The 15,406-nt window shown below is 40.1% G+C and overlaps 1 protein-coding gene across 4 annotated transcripts in view; it reads right to left on the bottom strand.

Moving 5' to 3' along the window:
• Positions 1–101: 101 nt before the first annotated feature.
• bmpr1aa (bone morphogenetic protein receptor, type IAa) overlaps positions 102–15,406 on the bottom strand; it is a 76,910-nt gene continuing 61,605 nt past the window's right edge. For all 4 annotated transcript variants that reach the window (XM_015347786.2, XM_015347789.2, XM_015347788.2 and 1 more), the window contains 10 exons: positions 8,937–9,102; positions 8,686–8,788; positions 8,379–8,478; positions 8,115–8,211; positions 7,653–7,791; positions 7,287–7,479; positions 6,453–6,750; positions 5,939–6,114; positions 5,701–5,831; positions 102–5,266 (listed from right to left, as the gene is read on the bottom strand). In XM_015347786.2, coding sequence (XP_015203272.1) covers positions 5,141–5,266; positions 5,701–5,831; positions 5,939–6,114; positions 6,453–6,750; positions 7,287–7,479; positions 7,653–7,791; positions 8,115–8,211; positions 8,379–8,478; positions 8,686–8,788; positions 8,937–9,102 — 1,529 coding nt within the window. In that variant the 3' untranslated portion in view covers positions 102–5,140. The remainder of the gene's footprint in view (positions 5,267–5,700; positions 5,832–5,938; positions 6,115–6,452; positions 6,751–7,286; positions 7,480–7,652; positions 7,792–8,114; positions 8,212–8,378; positions 8,479–8,685; positions 8,789–8,936; positions 9,103–15,406) is intronic.

The following is a 15,406-nucleotide window of genomic DNA, read 5'->3' as shown; positions in this document are numbered from 1 at the left end:
TTCACATATTCCCCCCCCCCATTTTAACTTGTAAATCGAACAGAAAAATATATTTTAACCTAAAAGCAAGTAGACTGAAATAAAAAAACAAGACAATAGTGTTGTGTACTAAAATAAGGATATTTACTTAAAAATTAATACATTGGACATAGTCTGTGTACAGAACATAGTTCTTCCAAAGTTTTCCTTGGTAAACTCGATAAGGCACCTTTTAAAACCAGATGCTTTACAAAATACACATAAGAGTTACATTTTAGAGGTTAATCTATATGGTTTTCTTGCATAATATAGGCAGACAGAAAATGGTTACTGCTCAGATGTACCGTACCCATCTTTCTATAACTATGTACAGATTTGCTAAATTAACTAAATAACTTTTTAGAGATATATTTACTTAACCAATTGGCAAGGGTTTTGACAAACTGGATCTATAGCTTCCACAGAATTTTAAGTCATTGGGACAGACATGACAAAGGCTAGAGTGCATGTTTTTGGTTGTGATGGGTGAACACAAGCCTCAACCCACATTAGACCCGACATACAACATAGGGACTAAGTGGAATTACATCTAAAAGCTCAGTCTGACATCTCCACATTTTAAGGCATGATGCAAGCTTGAGGGTTTACATTTTCAGCCCATTTCTGAATTCCTTATTCAACTAGGACCATTATCCAAGAATGTTGTTTGATTTGTTAATCAGATCAGCCCCGAAAAAGCTCTGCCACACAAAACACTAATAAATGACACACACAAACAAAAATTTCTGTGCAGACTCTTGGGCCTCTGTGTAGGTTGGAGAAATCAACCTGTACCCAAACTGTTTCTGGGAGTTGGTTCTGCAAATTTTGACTTGAGTGTATTTGGTGGTTAGAACAGGGATTTTCAACAGGTTGGGCGTGCCTGGGCGGGGGGGAGGAGGTGGGTGAAGAGATTAGAGACATTTAGGCGCAAACACGCAAGCAAAATTAAAAAATTCAACAACTGCAGCGAATATGTTGTTTTAGTGGTTAATATCAATTCATTATTCCTCCACTAGAGGGGAGTGTTGCATCTTATACCATCTATTCTCATTGGCGAAGGCTACAGCAGAATTGAGACTTCGCATTATACCACGATTACAAACTTCAAAATGGTCCGGTGGCTTAAAGTTAACAACAGTGGTGAACGTGAAACTGTTAAGGCAAATTAATGAAAGGCGCTGAAATGCATGTATACATTGTGAATGTTACGAGTGTTCGCATTGTTTTCTCAATATGTTTTGGGGTGGGCGGGCGCAAGTTTAAACTTAGACAAACAGCGGGGGGTATGTCAAAAAGGTTGAAAACCTCTGGTTTAGAGTACATGGATGCAGAGGGCTGACAACAACTTCACTCATTCATATCTGTCTTTTCTATTTCTGTTGTTAAACTGTACCAACTTCCTCTTTTCTTCACCAACAGCAAAGCACCCAGACCACTTTCTTTCTAGCAGAAGCACCAGTTACAGTATAACAGACTGATAAAACAGTATAGTTCTCAGTAGGTCTTTTTCAGAACCAGTGTACCTCCACTTTCAAAGACAAAACAAAGAAAAAAATTAGCTATCATAAAATATAGGCAGTGAGAGTTTAGTTGGTATTTTCTATTATGTTGGTTGAAATCGAACAGCTTTGCTAGATATATCACCCTAGCAACACATCTGCCTGGTACAGGTGTGCAGGTGATTTCTCCACTTGATCCATCAATTACAATAGGTTAAGCACACATTGGCACAGGTTAACATCATAAGCATTGTTTCCAACATAGGTAGCATTAAAAAGCCTACACAGTCAGCTCAGGTCTGCACAAAGCATAATATGAACTCTAGGTCAGAAAGGCTTTTCTGTTTCTGACCTGCACTGGATAGCTCTTCCCAAAGACCATTTCATCCTCTTTGGCTCCTTCACACACAACTACAGGGCTACTGTGAGAGAACGTTGGTTGCAGAATAAAACAACCAATTTGTGCAATATTCCTTTCTTCTGCTAATAAATTACAATTGTGTATGTTGGCAATTTTCTAATGCAGTGGTGTGGTGAACCCCACTTAATTCTAAAAATTCTCAACATGGAAATAGGCAATATGTTCAACTCAAATGTGTATGCTGTCTTTTTGACCCTTGTTGTTGTTATTTTAGGGTCTTGTAATTCAGATGTTTCAGGCTCAGGTGCCTTGGGCCATAGCCTTGGGATAGTGCCTAGTCAGCACTAACTTACACTGAGCAGAGGATGGAGGGGAAAAAAACTGGTCAACTGTTCCAGGGCACAGAGCAGAAAGGGTGCCCCAGTATAGGCCAAAAACAGAGATTCTAAAAAGATTACTTGGCAACTGCGGTCAGTTAAAACGTTACAAATGTAAATAGTTCACTGATATCTCCAAAAACATTTTACAATGTATGCATCTTTAATGATGGACACCAGAAAAAGAAAAACCATGCAGAGGGACCCTAGCAACCATGCTGTAGTCTGGCTCCACCTCCATCAACAGGCTTTATCTAATGCAAGGGAAGAAGAATAGACTTAACCTTCTTCACTCTTTATCAACTGCACTGAAGGACTTGAAAAGTTTGTCTTCTTGAAAAATGTCTTTTGAGATGCCAATGAATGCCCTCTGTATCAGCAACAGTTTGGCATTCCCTGGAAGGCAATAAGCTTATGGCAAAGCTTGTCAGCACAATGTACATCCATTAAATCTTCATTATCAGTTTTTATAATTCACACATTTTAAAAAACCAAACCTTACAGCATTTTACATAAAAGCAGATATGTTCTGACAAAGTATTAGAAATGAGTACTAATGTTCCACAGGTGGTGACAGCAGTACTGCTACAGGGAAGTATTCAGTGCTTCTACTGCCCTATTAACACTAGGCTGTTTAACTCTCTCAAATATCACAATCAAACCTTCAGACCAATGTCCCAAATTGAAGAAGTGAACTTTAAAATATGCTGTTGCCACCAGTGGTGCTTGACAATTAACGGCTTCTCAATTTATAATGATGTACTGATGCAACACACGTCCACTGCACTGCAGGAAACTGGTGCCACCTAATCTGGAAGCACCATTAGAGAGGAACCCTGAAACCCTGAAAGGGTGGTATATAAATAATGATATTCAAAAACAGGTAATATGAATATTTGGTTTTGGTTTATAAACCATTTTAGTAACTAATTCCACTGGAAAACCAGTGCACACAAATTCTGTTTACCCTCAATCTTGCAGGAATGTAGAGTAGATTTCTATACATGTTCTTTCATGGCAAAAAATAACTTGTTATTACAGTATTTACAGAAAATTTAATTGGTTTTAAATCTAATGAATAAATAAGGATAAGACTGCACTATATACTACTGGGACTAAAGTTTTATTCATGTTGACCAGTAATGCTACCTTCATATTGCACAAATACCACATGTACTTTTATGCCTTGTCATAATAAACAGACCCTCACATCCCTATTTACTTACATATTCCTATTGTGACTCGGCATTAAATAATCCAAACTTAAATACTGTTCAATATATGGCTATATGTTAAAAATAAATTTGACCCTCGGGAGAAAAATGTCTGTGGAAAAACCTAAGCTACTGCACTTTATCACACCCTGCAGTTATACATGACCTTTGTATAAATAACATCATGTGAACCTGGATGACTATCGGATGACTGTGAATACGGTGAAGCTATTCAACTAAAAGCAAGTGGAATAGTTAAAAAAATGGTGAAACCAAACCATGAAAACAAATGGGAAAACCTGAGGAGTAAGCACAGAAGCATCCATTCACCTCAACTTAGCAGGTCTAAACTGTTTCCACACTACATTTAAATAAAATGTATACATTGCAAAAAATGCGAGTTTTGGCTTTAATCCCTCTCCCCTACAATGTACAATGCTGTGCAAGTCTTAAAGAGTTGCAGTAGAGTATGTTATGAATTTCAACTGCTTATTAAATGTTAATAAAAAATTTCTGCTAATCTGACAAATGACTTTTCATCATAGCCTGGGTGAGAAGAAACCAAGTTTGCTGTTTAGCAATCATTAATTCACACTGCTGAGTATCTTCAAAGACTTCAGCACAGCGATGTATGCCCACCCAAAACTACATAGGTACAACAAACAGGCATCAAATACTGTGAAAGGTAAAGACAAGTTTTAAAAATCCATTTGCCTACGGTTAACATTAAAGTACAATTTAGAGGCTTTCTGCATGGACAGTTCTGATAACAAAGTGACAAAGATTTCAGGTAAATCAAAGCATCATTTAAACAAAAGGCATTATTTCAAAACCAAAGCTGTTTTACCCTTTTCCATAGAAAAAGGCTGCTTTTCACCCAAAAATAATAATTTCTCCAGCGATGGTCTGGATTGCCAAAACTCACTGAAAAACAGCTGGACATCCTCAAGTATGCAGCATACAGCTAATCTTTATATAGGCACAGCATCCATAGTTTCATGGTTTATTTACATTTTAAATACAAACCAATTCCTGTAGCCTTCTTATATAATTTGTATTTACTTAAAACATGTCAGAAATATATTTTTAAATGGCAGGAAAAAAAACTGTCCTGGCACAAACAAATTAGCTTGAGCGTAAACAGGTGAAAATATAAAACTGGTGGGGCAGCTCTCTGTAACTTGCAGCTTCCATCAAGCGGGCCTCATGACGTTTCGCTTTCTTCATACCCATAACCTGCAGATTATGCACTGCCTTTGAAATAACACAGGGCTTTCACAGAAAGCACAATTCCCGGCAGTTCCTACCTATCCCCAGAGTGTCCGTAGTTGGAGAGAGAGAAGAGCCCATGAAGATTTCGACACACCCTTTCAGCACTGGACTCTGTTACAGCCTGGGCCGACTGTTACTGCCTCATGGCTCTGGCAGGAGCTGCCTATCTACAAGCAGTCTTTTTGTCCAAGTATTTCAGCAGCCTGTTCTGAGAAGGCAGTGGAATTGAAAACGATTGGTTTGGTGGGGTCATCGATTTCTCTCCTGCCCCTCGCCTTTGCATGCCTTTAAGCCAGTCTCCCCTCTCCTTTTCTGAGGCAGGGCAATAATTTGTAACCGGAACAAGAAAGCTTATCGAGTCTTCTCTCTAAATTAGCTTGCTTTAAAGAGGAGTCCTCATATTTTGATGTCCTGAGATTCCACCATTTTGGCAAGGGTCTTCTTAACTCGCAGCGCAGTGAGGCGGGAGGGGGGGTTGTGAGCCCAGCACTCGGACATCAGCTTCAACATTGCTCTCAAGCACTGAGGAGAGAGAATCAGTTTACAGCCAATAAGTCTTGATCCAGCTCAGGCTGATTCAATTTTACAAATCACAGTCACACTGAGATGACCTAATGTACTCTGCTGTAGATAAAGGAAATATTAAAATCATCTTTCAAAAATGAGGAATAAACAGTGTTCTTCCTCTCAGTTCTGTTGTTCACAGACTGAAATGCAGACAATCAGTATTTTTAACTATATGTGACCTGCTCTCCCCAAAATATGTTTAAGATTATGGTCCAGTTTCTTTATATGGCAAATGTCTCTGCCAATATCCGATTAACAGAGGATAACGTAGTAAAGCAATGATTAAGAAAAACAAGCAACATTACCACCTGTACAAATGAACAGATGAAACTGTAACATCTCTAATTCAAAACAGGCTGAAGTCAAGCTAAGCAAGGCAGAGAACATACCTCGTCGCTGTTCCACCGGTTGGACACTGCAGGTCGCAAGCACTTGACACACACCACCTCCCTCATGTCCTCGTAGGACGGATCAGCTGACACCATGTCATAGTAAGGCAGCTGGTACTCCTCCACAATACCTGCACAACAAAAAAAACAGCTTGGCCTCTAGGAGCAACGAGCAGTGAGGAAATGGACAGAAACTACTTCCAGTCAGACCGGTAGTACCCGGTGCCTGCACACTTACCTCCTGTGACACACCGCCGTGCCATTTCCCAGATGATCAGCCCGTAGCTGTAGATGTCTGCCATAATGTAGGACTGGAAGTGGTTCTTATTCAGGGTCTCATCCAGGACCTCTGGAGCCATGTACCGCTTTGTTCCAACACGGGTGTTTAGAGGGATGTCCACCTCATTTGTGTCACTGCAGCAAGGAAAAGGAGGCCATTATACAGCACAAACTATTTTTCTGCTGGTGTTTTCTGTTAATTCCTTAACCACACAGGAAACACTAGCATTTTTAAATGAGACAATTATTCGACTTAAAAAACACCACCACATTTCTGTAGACTCAAATACTCCAGACAAGGCTTTACAGACGCTAACACTGATCTTCAACCCTGGTGCTAGAGAGCCCCTGTCCAATTAGTTTTATATATAGGTCACACGTTTTGTAAATATCAGCAACATCTGTGAGCTACTGATGAACGCAGCAAGAGATCTGTTCAATTTGACAAAACAAAGCTCTGGGTTCCAACATACCTATTGAACTTAACAGCCAGACCCAGGTCAGCGATGCAGCAGGTGCCGTTCTTCTTCATGAGGATGTTCTTACTCTTGAGGTCTCTGTGAGCAATGGCAGGCTTGCCCTGTGTGCCACAGATCTCTGTGTGCAGGTGGCACAAACCACAGGCAGCAGAGTAGGCCAGCTTCAGGAGAGACTTGGTGTCCAGCGTGGTATATTTTAGGTAGTCGTACAGAGAACCGTTCTCATGGTAATCCGTAATCAGGAAAAGTTGGGTAAATGCACCAGAGCCCTTAATGTCAGCAGCTATAAAACCTGAAGTAAAGGAAGATGAACAGACACTAAACACTAGGGAACAACTGTGCTAACATGATTTGATCCTGAACAAGAGTGTTCTGAATTAACATAGCACATAAGCTGAGCTCAGACTCAGCTCAAATTGTGATCTTTTTCTCAGGATGGATAACAGGCCAATTTTGCAGTCTCAGAAGAAGCTTCATTTTTAAGTCTTAGATCAATGGACAAGGGATCAGTTCGACTTTTATCACCTGTACCTTGCCCGACTCAAATATTACCATCTGCTGGTTTGAGTATAAAGCATTATTTTATTCACTAAAAATGTTTAGTGACAACAGCCGATTCATTACAGCTGGTCTGAGTGAAAGAAAAAAAATGCTAGCAACAAACTTTATGGCTCATTACAACATTGTAAAGAAATAAAAATGTTATTTGCCTAAGTGTTCATTCCTTCCACAGCTATTACTTTCAAGTCTGATTTTTTTTGTCCAGCTCATGTATCCAATAATATTTACCACTGTGAAGAAGCATCAAAGGGAAATAAATTAACCAACCTAAAATGTTTTCATGCCTCATGAGGACAGTCTGGTAGATCTCGGTCTCTCTGAACCAGCTGGCCTCCTCTCTGGAGAAGAACACCTTGACCGCTACCTTCTCCCCCCGCCAGCGGCCCAGCCACACCTCCCCGTAGCGCCCCTTTCCGATCTGACGTGACATCTGGATCTGCTTGGCAATCGTGCGTTGCACCTACAAGGGGTGCCACAACATGTCTCAGCCACTGGCTTCCATACATATTAAAATTTACAATTCCATTCTCTTTTGAATTTATTTTTCAGTTTTAAAAAACATTAAAAAAATTAAGCACTATCACACTATCATTAAACATGGTTGACCAAACTTGACAAACACATTAATCTTACCAGCAGTGGCAGTCCTGAACCACTGCCAGAGCTCTGAGATTGGTCAATCAGATCCTTGAGAGACTCTCCAACAGGAATAAAGGCTTCATCTTGCTCCAGGTCTCTGTTGTAGCGCCGCCTCTCTGTCTGCCACTTGTACCTGATAGCCAAACACAAGCCAACAGCAAAAAATTACATTTCTGTCCTAAGTTGTTTGATAGAAAGGACAACTTTTTTACTGATTAAGTTCAAGTTCACTAGCCTTACAACAGGCAATTTCTCACATTTCATTAGAAATGCATGTTGTATGACTGAAGCACTTATTTAAAAGAAAAGAACAAATGAAAGAACAAACAAATCAAATCACTGTCAAAATACAAATAGTAAATCTCATTTCAAGTTTGTTTTTAAAAATGAACATGAAGAATTATCATATTGTGTTTCTTAAATTAAACTTCAAGAGTGCAATTCAAGGAATCTTACCTGTAGTAGCAGATGATGGTAATTGCAATAAGAGCACAGCAGCACACCGTCACCGAAATTAAAAAGGCAAGCCAGTGTGTGCTGCCAAAGAAGGGGCCTGTGTAATAAGAAAATGGTCAGGGCTTTCTTATTCAAACAGGTTCATGTTACCTGTGCAATACCTTTGGTGCTAATACAAAGTAACATTTTACATTAGGACTTTTTATGAGTGTGTTTTGGAAAGAGCTATGACAAAACATGGTCTGAAGAAACACTGCTCTTCACCTTTATCAATGACAGGAGGCAATGTTGGCTGCAGGTCTCGATTGCAGAAGTCAGTCCGGCAGCACTCAATAGTACGTCTTGACTGAGCTCTTGGGGAATCCTGGAAAGGAAAAGAAGAGCCCTACTTTAAATTCCTGCATTACTCACATTTTCATCAAGGCCATTTTCTAGTTATTACAGTGTGAAACACCTGTTCCAGGATAAAAGAAGCATTCTCCTTAAAAGTAACTAATAAGATTTGTACAGTTTTTAGCTTTGAAATGCTAGATCAGACCTTTATATGTTTAATCTTCTACAGGTACGTTACCTTGCACTGGAAGTCTGAGCCTTCATACTTCATACAGCCAGAGGTCAGGATAGCCTCCCCGTGCTCATCCTCCTCTATGATGGCAAAACACTGGCCATTTGTCCTGCAATGCAAACACCAACACTTACAACAAAGAAGCCCAAAAAATGATTTATTAGTTAACACCTGCTAATAAAACCTCCCAGAAAGGCAGTCAGCTGTGAGTAGAGCAGTGCATGAGGCCCGCGGTCCTGTTTGGGTTGAGGACTCACTCGCAGGTGTTGTTCTTGGCATCCTCAGGACAGTGGCCTGAACAGTAGCAACTCAGGAAACGTGCCGCATCCTCAGGAGACACCGTCGACCCGTCCACTGCCTTCTTGGGATTGGAGCCAGGCTTGGCTCCTGTACCATGGAGCACATGGTCAGGATTGTGACCGCCTAGAGTGGAACAAGAACGGTGCTGAAATTAATGTTGAAACAAACCACTCATTGAGAGATAAGTCTGGCACATACAGAGTGTCAGAGCCCGAATGTAAATTCCCTTTTGCCAGTGAAAAGCCCCAAGCAGAGCAAAATAAAAAAAAAAAACGTACAACTATTCCCGGTGTCATAATAGGAAGAGCAGGTGGATCTTACTAGGAATTGGAAAAATGGTCTAAAAACACCGAGGCCATCTACAAGAAGGGTCAGAGCCGACTTTACTTCTTGAGGAGGCTCAGGTCCTTCAATGCATGTAGTAAGATGTTGATGTGTCATTTTCTGCGCTGTAGTATGCTGGGGCTCTGGGATTAGAGCAGGGGATGCTAACAGGCTGAACAAACTCGTCAGAAGAGCAAGCTCTGTCACTGGGTCTGACCTGGACCCCCTGGAGGTGGTGGCTGAGAGGAGAATGGTGTCCAAAGAGGACATAGAGGCCATCATGAACAACATCTCCCATCCCCTCTATGACATGCTTGTGAGAATGAAGGGCATGTTGAGCAATAGGCTGATCCAACCACAGTGCGACAGGGAGTGCTACAGAAGGTCATTCTTACCTTCTGGCATAAGACTGTACAACACATCCACTTTGTGTCTGGGCAGGGGCAACATTGACATTCACCTGTTTTTGGACTAAACAGTAAACTCTCTGCTTACATCTGGTTTTTCCCATTTACAACTGTTTTTGTGCAATATGTCAGGGACTTATGCAATATTTATAATGTGCAATACAACTTTTTGTGTACTGTTCTGGTTTGTTCTTTGTACACTCTGGACTGTGAGTAAATCTTCTTAGTGCACTTCTCACAGACTGTATTGTATTATTTCGTTACACTGTGCTGTGTTGACTGTGTTAAGCTGCTTTTGCACTGCAATTTCCCTCCCGGGATCAATAAAGTAGTTATGAAGTTTTTCTAAAAAATGAAAGAGTCAGTATGAAAGTTTGAGGGGCAGCGATGTGTAATTTGCCCTCAGCATCCAACAAAGAATGACTCCTTAAGGGACTCTTCCACTGCTTGTGAGATCCCACATTTTAAATGAACAAACACTCAAGATTCTCAAGTTACTACCAAACATTCTTAAAAATCAAAGGACTGGTTCATTAAATTTGTGTTTTCTCCTGAAGAAATATCACAACGATTGTGGCAGTTAAGTGGGAAATATCAAAAAAGGAGATGCTGTGTGAAGAGAAAATTTAAGTTAACTGAGGACAATTCAGTTACAGGCGATAACACTCTGTAGTTACAAGTAATAAAACAACATTTAAAGATGTCTACATAGTACTACTTGGTGGTGTGAAATCAGAAGGCAATCAGTTTAGTGATGGCAATATTTTGACAGGCCAAAGATGGCTGCTCTGATTCCTTTGGAGTGTTGGCAGCCATTTTGAGTTGAGCAGGCTGGGAGCACTGTGCCATAAAACGGCATTCCAGGCTGTAAAAATAGCTTAAAAAGTACTGCTGGAGTTGGTAAAAAAAACTTGACAGTGAACATCATGCTGCTATAGGTTGGGAGCACGGACACCTGTCAAATGGCACTTCAAACAGGACTAACAGAATTAAAGCAAGCCAATAAATACTCCAAATTTGCCAAGGCTCTCAGAAACCAACTCCTTAAAAATGTACCACTGCATCTCAGACAGTTGGGCTTCAAGAAATTACAGGTCAGCTCAACCCTGTAACTGAAACAAAGCCAATTCTGCCATAAATACATGACTCCTCAACAGTTTTTGAGGCTTCTTCAAAGCAGTTGTTCCTGAAGAGCTGGAAAGGTGGTAAATTGCCCTAGTTAAACCTCCACTATAAAATGACTGAGGGCACTTAATAAAGAGCCAAATGGGAATAAAAAATTGCAGGCCAGCCTCAAAGACTGGGGCTAGACCTTGGTAATGTAGCTCACCCAACCAAATATTGAATGGAAAGGAATCTAAGATAAATGATGGCAAAGGTGTGGTGTCAGCTTCTTGGTTAAAATAACAGTAGACACATTCATTTGTTAAATTCAAAAAGAACCAATAGAACAATAAAAGACAATTCTGCACAGAATAGCAGTCAGTAGTTCACGTGCTATCTTTCTTCAATGGAGCACAAAATGTGGCATTGGTTTAAAGTGAATGTTCTAAAAGTGCAAATTTATCTACAGAAAGTCAATACAAACAATAAGAAAACCTTTGCAGTTCATAGATGAGTGAAATGCACTGTAGCTGTTGGTCTTGCGCACATCTACATCAAACAAGCCATTGCTTCTTTCTCCACATACCAAACTAACTAGGTAATAACTGGTAAACCTTTCATGCAAAACTATTCTTCTTCAAAATATCCTGGTGAGCTGTTGAACGTTACTTAGCTTTTGGTTTCATACAACACACTCATTCCAAACAGTCTAGAATCATAGTTGCACTCAACTAGTAGACTGACCCTTCCACACTATTTGCTATTTAGTTATTCTGTCTGGTAAGGTTTTTATCCAATAATCTGCGCTGCCACAGCTAGCTCAGTAATTTAATTATTCTGATCAAGACAACAATTAAGGTGTCAACTGTATTAAAGCACTGCAGCAAAGTGGAGCGGAAGACTTGTATGTTAAGTAGCCCTGTCACAGCCATCAAAGTTTTCTGTATGTCACCACACATGAGAGAAAGATATTGGGTTCAGTTATTCAGTACATTTTCTTACTGTTTTGTTTACAGCTGATATAAACTTAAGGACTAGCTGCACCTCATTCCTCCAGAATACTGTTCATCATGGCCTTATATTAGCCTTAAGGATGATCACACAGATAAGAGCCTCCTGGAAGATCAGTGTTGTGGATGCAGAAAAATTGTTTGGCTGCCTCCTTGCCCTTTGTTCATTCACTTTTATCAGTAGTGTCAATCAGAAAAAAAAATCAGATAGTGCATCCCTGCAATTCCATATGGGCAGAGAAAAGTACTATGGAACAACTTAATACCTTGTGTGAAATTTAAATGTGCTAGAAAAACTGCAGCTAGTGATCAATTTTCATTTGGTTTTGTTTTGCCTTCTTACCACCTCAGACTTCAGAATGCACAAAAGTACAATTTCAGATTTTCAGGGCTGCTTACACCAATACATGAAAAACTAGATACTGTATTTTATTACAGTGCTTTGCGGCAAGGGTGGACTGATAATGTGAAAGCCTTGCTAGGGTTAGTCAGCACTTCTAAAATCTTTACTGTATATATAGGCTGGGAGGAGTTTAATTAAACTCATACTAAAAGCTGGATCATCTTGCTTTACTGTCAACAGTCCACACATCAATCTTGACATTACAAAGTATGTGCCACCTTTAAAAATTCCTCTGAAGTCACCAATTGCTGTTATTATTTTTCTTCTAAATTACAGGCCTACCAGGAGCAATGAAAAAAAAACACTCCAGTCCTAAACCAATGTAACCTGATCGCTCCATCTCTCCCTCCCTCTCCTTCTGAGGGCAGCTATGCAGACAGGCCTGGAGCACAGCAGGCAGAGCACAATGCACCATGTGTTGTGCACGGCTGCAAGCACTTCCTCTGAAACACTGCGAGCCTTCCTTCGAGTTGAGACATGTCTGTAAAAGGCTAATCACAACCAAACCTACACTTTTAAAGTCTAGGCTGCAGGACAATGCTTCACTTTTTTTTCAGGGACTACATTCCTGCCCCCAATCCTATTCCAAGCTAAGGCTTGTTTTTTTATATTTATGTCATCTAAAGGTGTCTTGAAACCACCTTTGTACAAATAATTAGAAAAATAACTATAAGGAAGAAGTATAAGAAGGACTGTGCGGCACAGCAATCTAATACATTATACTTTCCAGCTTCAGAAAATGTAAAACCTGGCACGGCTCTCAGGAGGAAGGGCCCAGTGACCTCCAGCACTGTCGGACAGATCTATTACAGAACTAAAACCAACCTCTGAATGTCCCACTTCCATCCACCATAGCCTGCACTGAAAAGACAGTCACTTCTGATTCTGCTTTTGCATTCAGCTTGTACCTTGTCTAGACACCTAAACATGACCTGATTCTGGACTCTTTTCCCAAACCAATGAGTACAGGCTGGATGGAAACGCATAACTGTTTTCATTAATGACATAAGATGTTAACATTTAATCCATATTGTGGGAAAAGACAGGTGAAAAGGCACTCAACAGTATCTTTTTTTAACCAAATGCCATTAGTGATGATCTATGTGTAATAATTTTTATAAATTAGAAAGTAATTCCTTAATGTACTGACAAATTCCTGTCTTCCACTAGGTGTTACAGCAAACCTTGCAGAGAAATGCCACAAGGCACAAATGAAAGACACTAAAGCTGAAATGCACAGAGCACAACAGGAAGAGTGGAAACAGGGAGAAGGGTCACTGGTCATCTTAAAGAGTCCATTCCTTCATAATGGGCAAAGAGTTGCCCATTACATCACCCTCATTTGTGCAGTTTCATCTTGAACACTGCAACAGGAACAAATGCATTTGGACCAAGTGAACATAAAATCTAAGAGTGCGGGCTTTCTAGCTAATGGGGGGTGGCTGTTCACCCTTTGGTCCTGGGATCAATTTCAACAGGGGACACGCCTGATTTTACATGTTCTTCTCAAATTCACAAGAGTTTTTGCCACGTTGGGTTTCCTACCACCTCTTAACAGACATGCTGGCCAGGTTAATCAGGGTCTCTAAACTGTCCATTTTACAAAACGTACCTGGCGATGGACTGGCATCCAACCTAGAGTTTGAATTCTGTAAATTGCCTTATCCTTCTTAACTAGGCTATGGTTTGCCACAACGCTTTCTGGGATTAATTGGCTTTCTGATAACTGATGGGCATATATCTTAATAGCAGATTTATTGCCTACATTTCAAGGCTTTCAATTGAAGCAGCAACATTTAATAGACAAAGTTCACAAATGAGAGGTCATTGTGCTCATCTATCCCTTTTGGTTTATAGCAACTAATTCATGGATTTCATCCATTTGTAACTTGAAAGATGGCAGTACAGCTCCATGGTACCAACTTTAACAATATCACTTATTAGTGATATTGTGGTAGTTTGTTTCTGACTCCAACAATCCTTTGTGTAAAACAGTGCCTACTGTTCTGTGTTAAATGCTTTTCTCCAGTTTTCACTTGGATTGTCTTGACTACCCTAAATCAGGTCCCTTTTTGATCTCTATACAGGACATGTGTTTTGAAGGCTTTTAAATTCAAGCCCAAGGTCCTGTCCAGCAGATTAAGAAACAGACTAGAATGTACTAGAATGAGAGCACGAACAAAATGTCTGCAGTGTTCTACAACTATTACTCTATTACTGATTTGATATGTGGTCACACTGTCATTTCAATTTTGCCTTGTTAAAGCAAAAGGCACAAATGAATGCTAAAATGTGCAAAGGCACTCATCTTTTTGTATTAACAGAGTGTAAGATATTAAGAGTTGCTGTTTAAAACTTTCATTTACTATATTTGTTATAGTACATTATTTTGGTAACTTTTATGACCAAAACATTTATATGATTTTCATGGTATCAAGCACAACAAATGTAATCCTTTTACTTTGTCAACAGTAGCAGCTTACTGGGATAAACTGTCCACAGTCAACCCAGGCTGCATGGAAGGACAGGTGGTCATGATGGCATGGGTGCCAATACCATACTGGGAGGAAGCAGGAGGAGTTGCAGTGCTCCCCATGGAAGAAGGTACTTCCGAGTACGGACTGTGGGCAGGAGCTAACAACACTCCTGTTGATCAGGTAGGCAGAGGAGGCACCTTTGTTTTTTAAATCCTGATCCTCAGCTATAGCTCCATCCACCAACTTAGCTCTCTAACTTACGCCACTGGTTTGAACCCAATTGATCGCATTCAAGAGAAAGTACACATAACACAAAATCATCAATTAAGAAATGAAATAGGCTTCCATTAAGAGCATTATAAGCTCCATCAAGGTCTTAACAGAACTGCTAGAGGGTACGATAGCAGACTAAGTGGTAGCAGGATGAAGAAAGAAACTCTCAGCAGTGAAGTATTTGAAGTAAAGGGTGGGGAACTGAAACATGGGTCTGTCAGAGGAAGTAATCAAAAAGGCTATCTGCAACAGAAAGGCCTGTGGAAAATCTGTCCTGTGCCCAATGGTAACACCCTGAAAAACAAACAAGGGGACAACAGTCTCTTATCCAGCAGGATATCAAGTGAACCTCTAATGATGTGAACAGTATGCTTTGAACTCCATTATTCCCACCACAAAAAAAAAAACAGATAAAAGATTAGAGATGTT

Source organism: Lepisosteus oculatus, chromosome 4, assembly GCF_040954835.1.
Source record: "Lepisosteus oculatus isolate fLepOcu1 chromosome 4, fLepOcu1.hap2, whole genome shotgun sequence".
Taxonomy (NCBI): Eukaryota; Metazoa; Chordata; class Actinopteri; order Semionotiformes; family Lepisosteidae; genus Lepisosteus; species Lepisosteus oculatus.
This window is presented reverse-complemented; position numbering and strand designations above follow the sequence as displayed.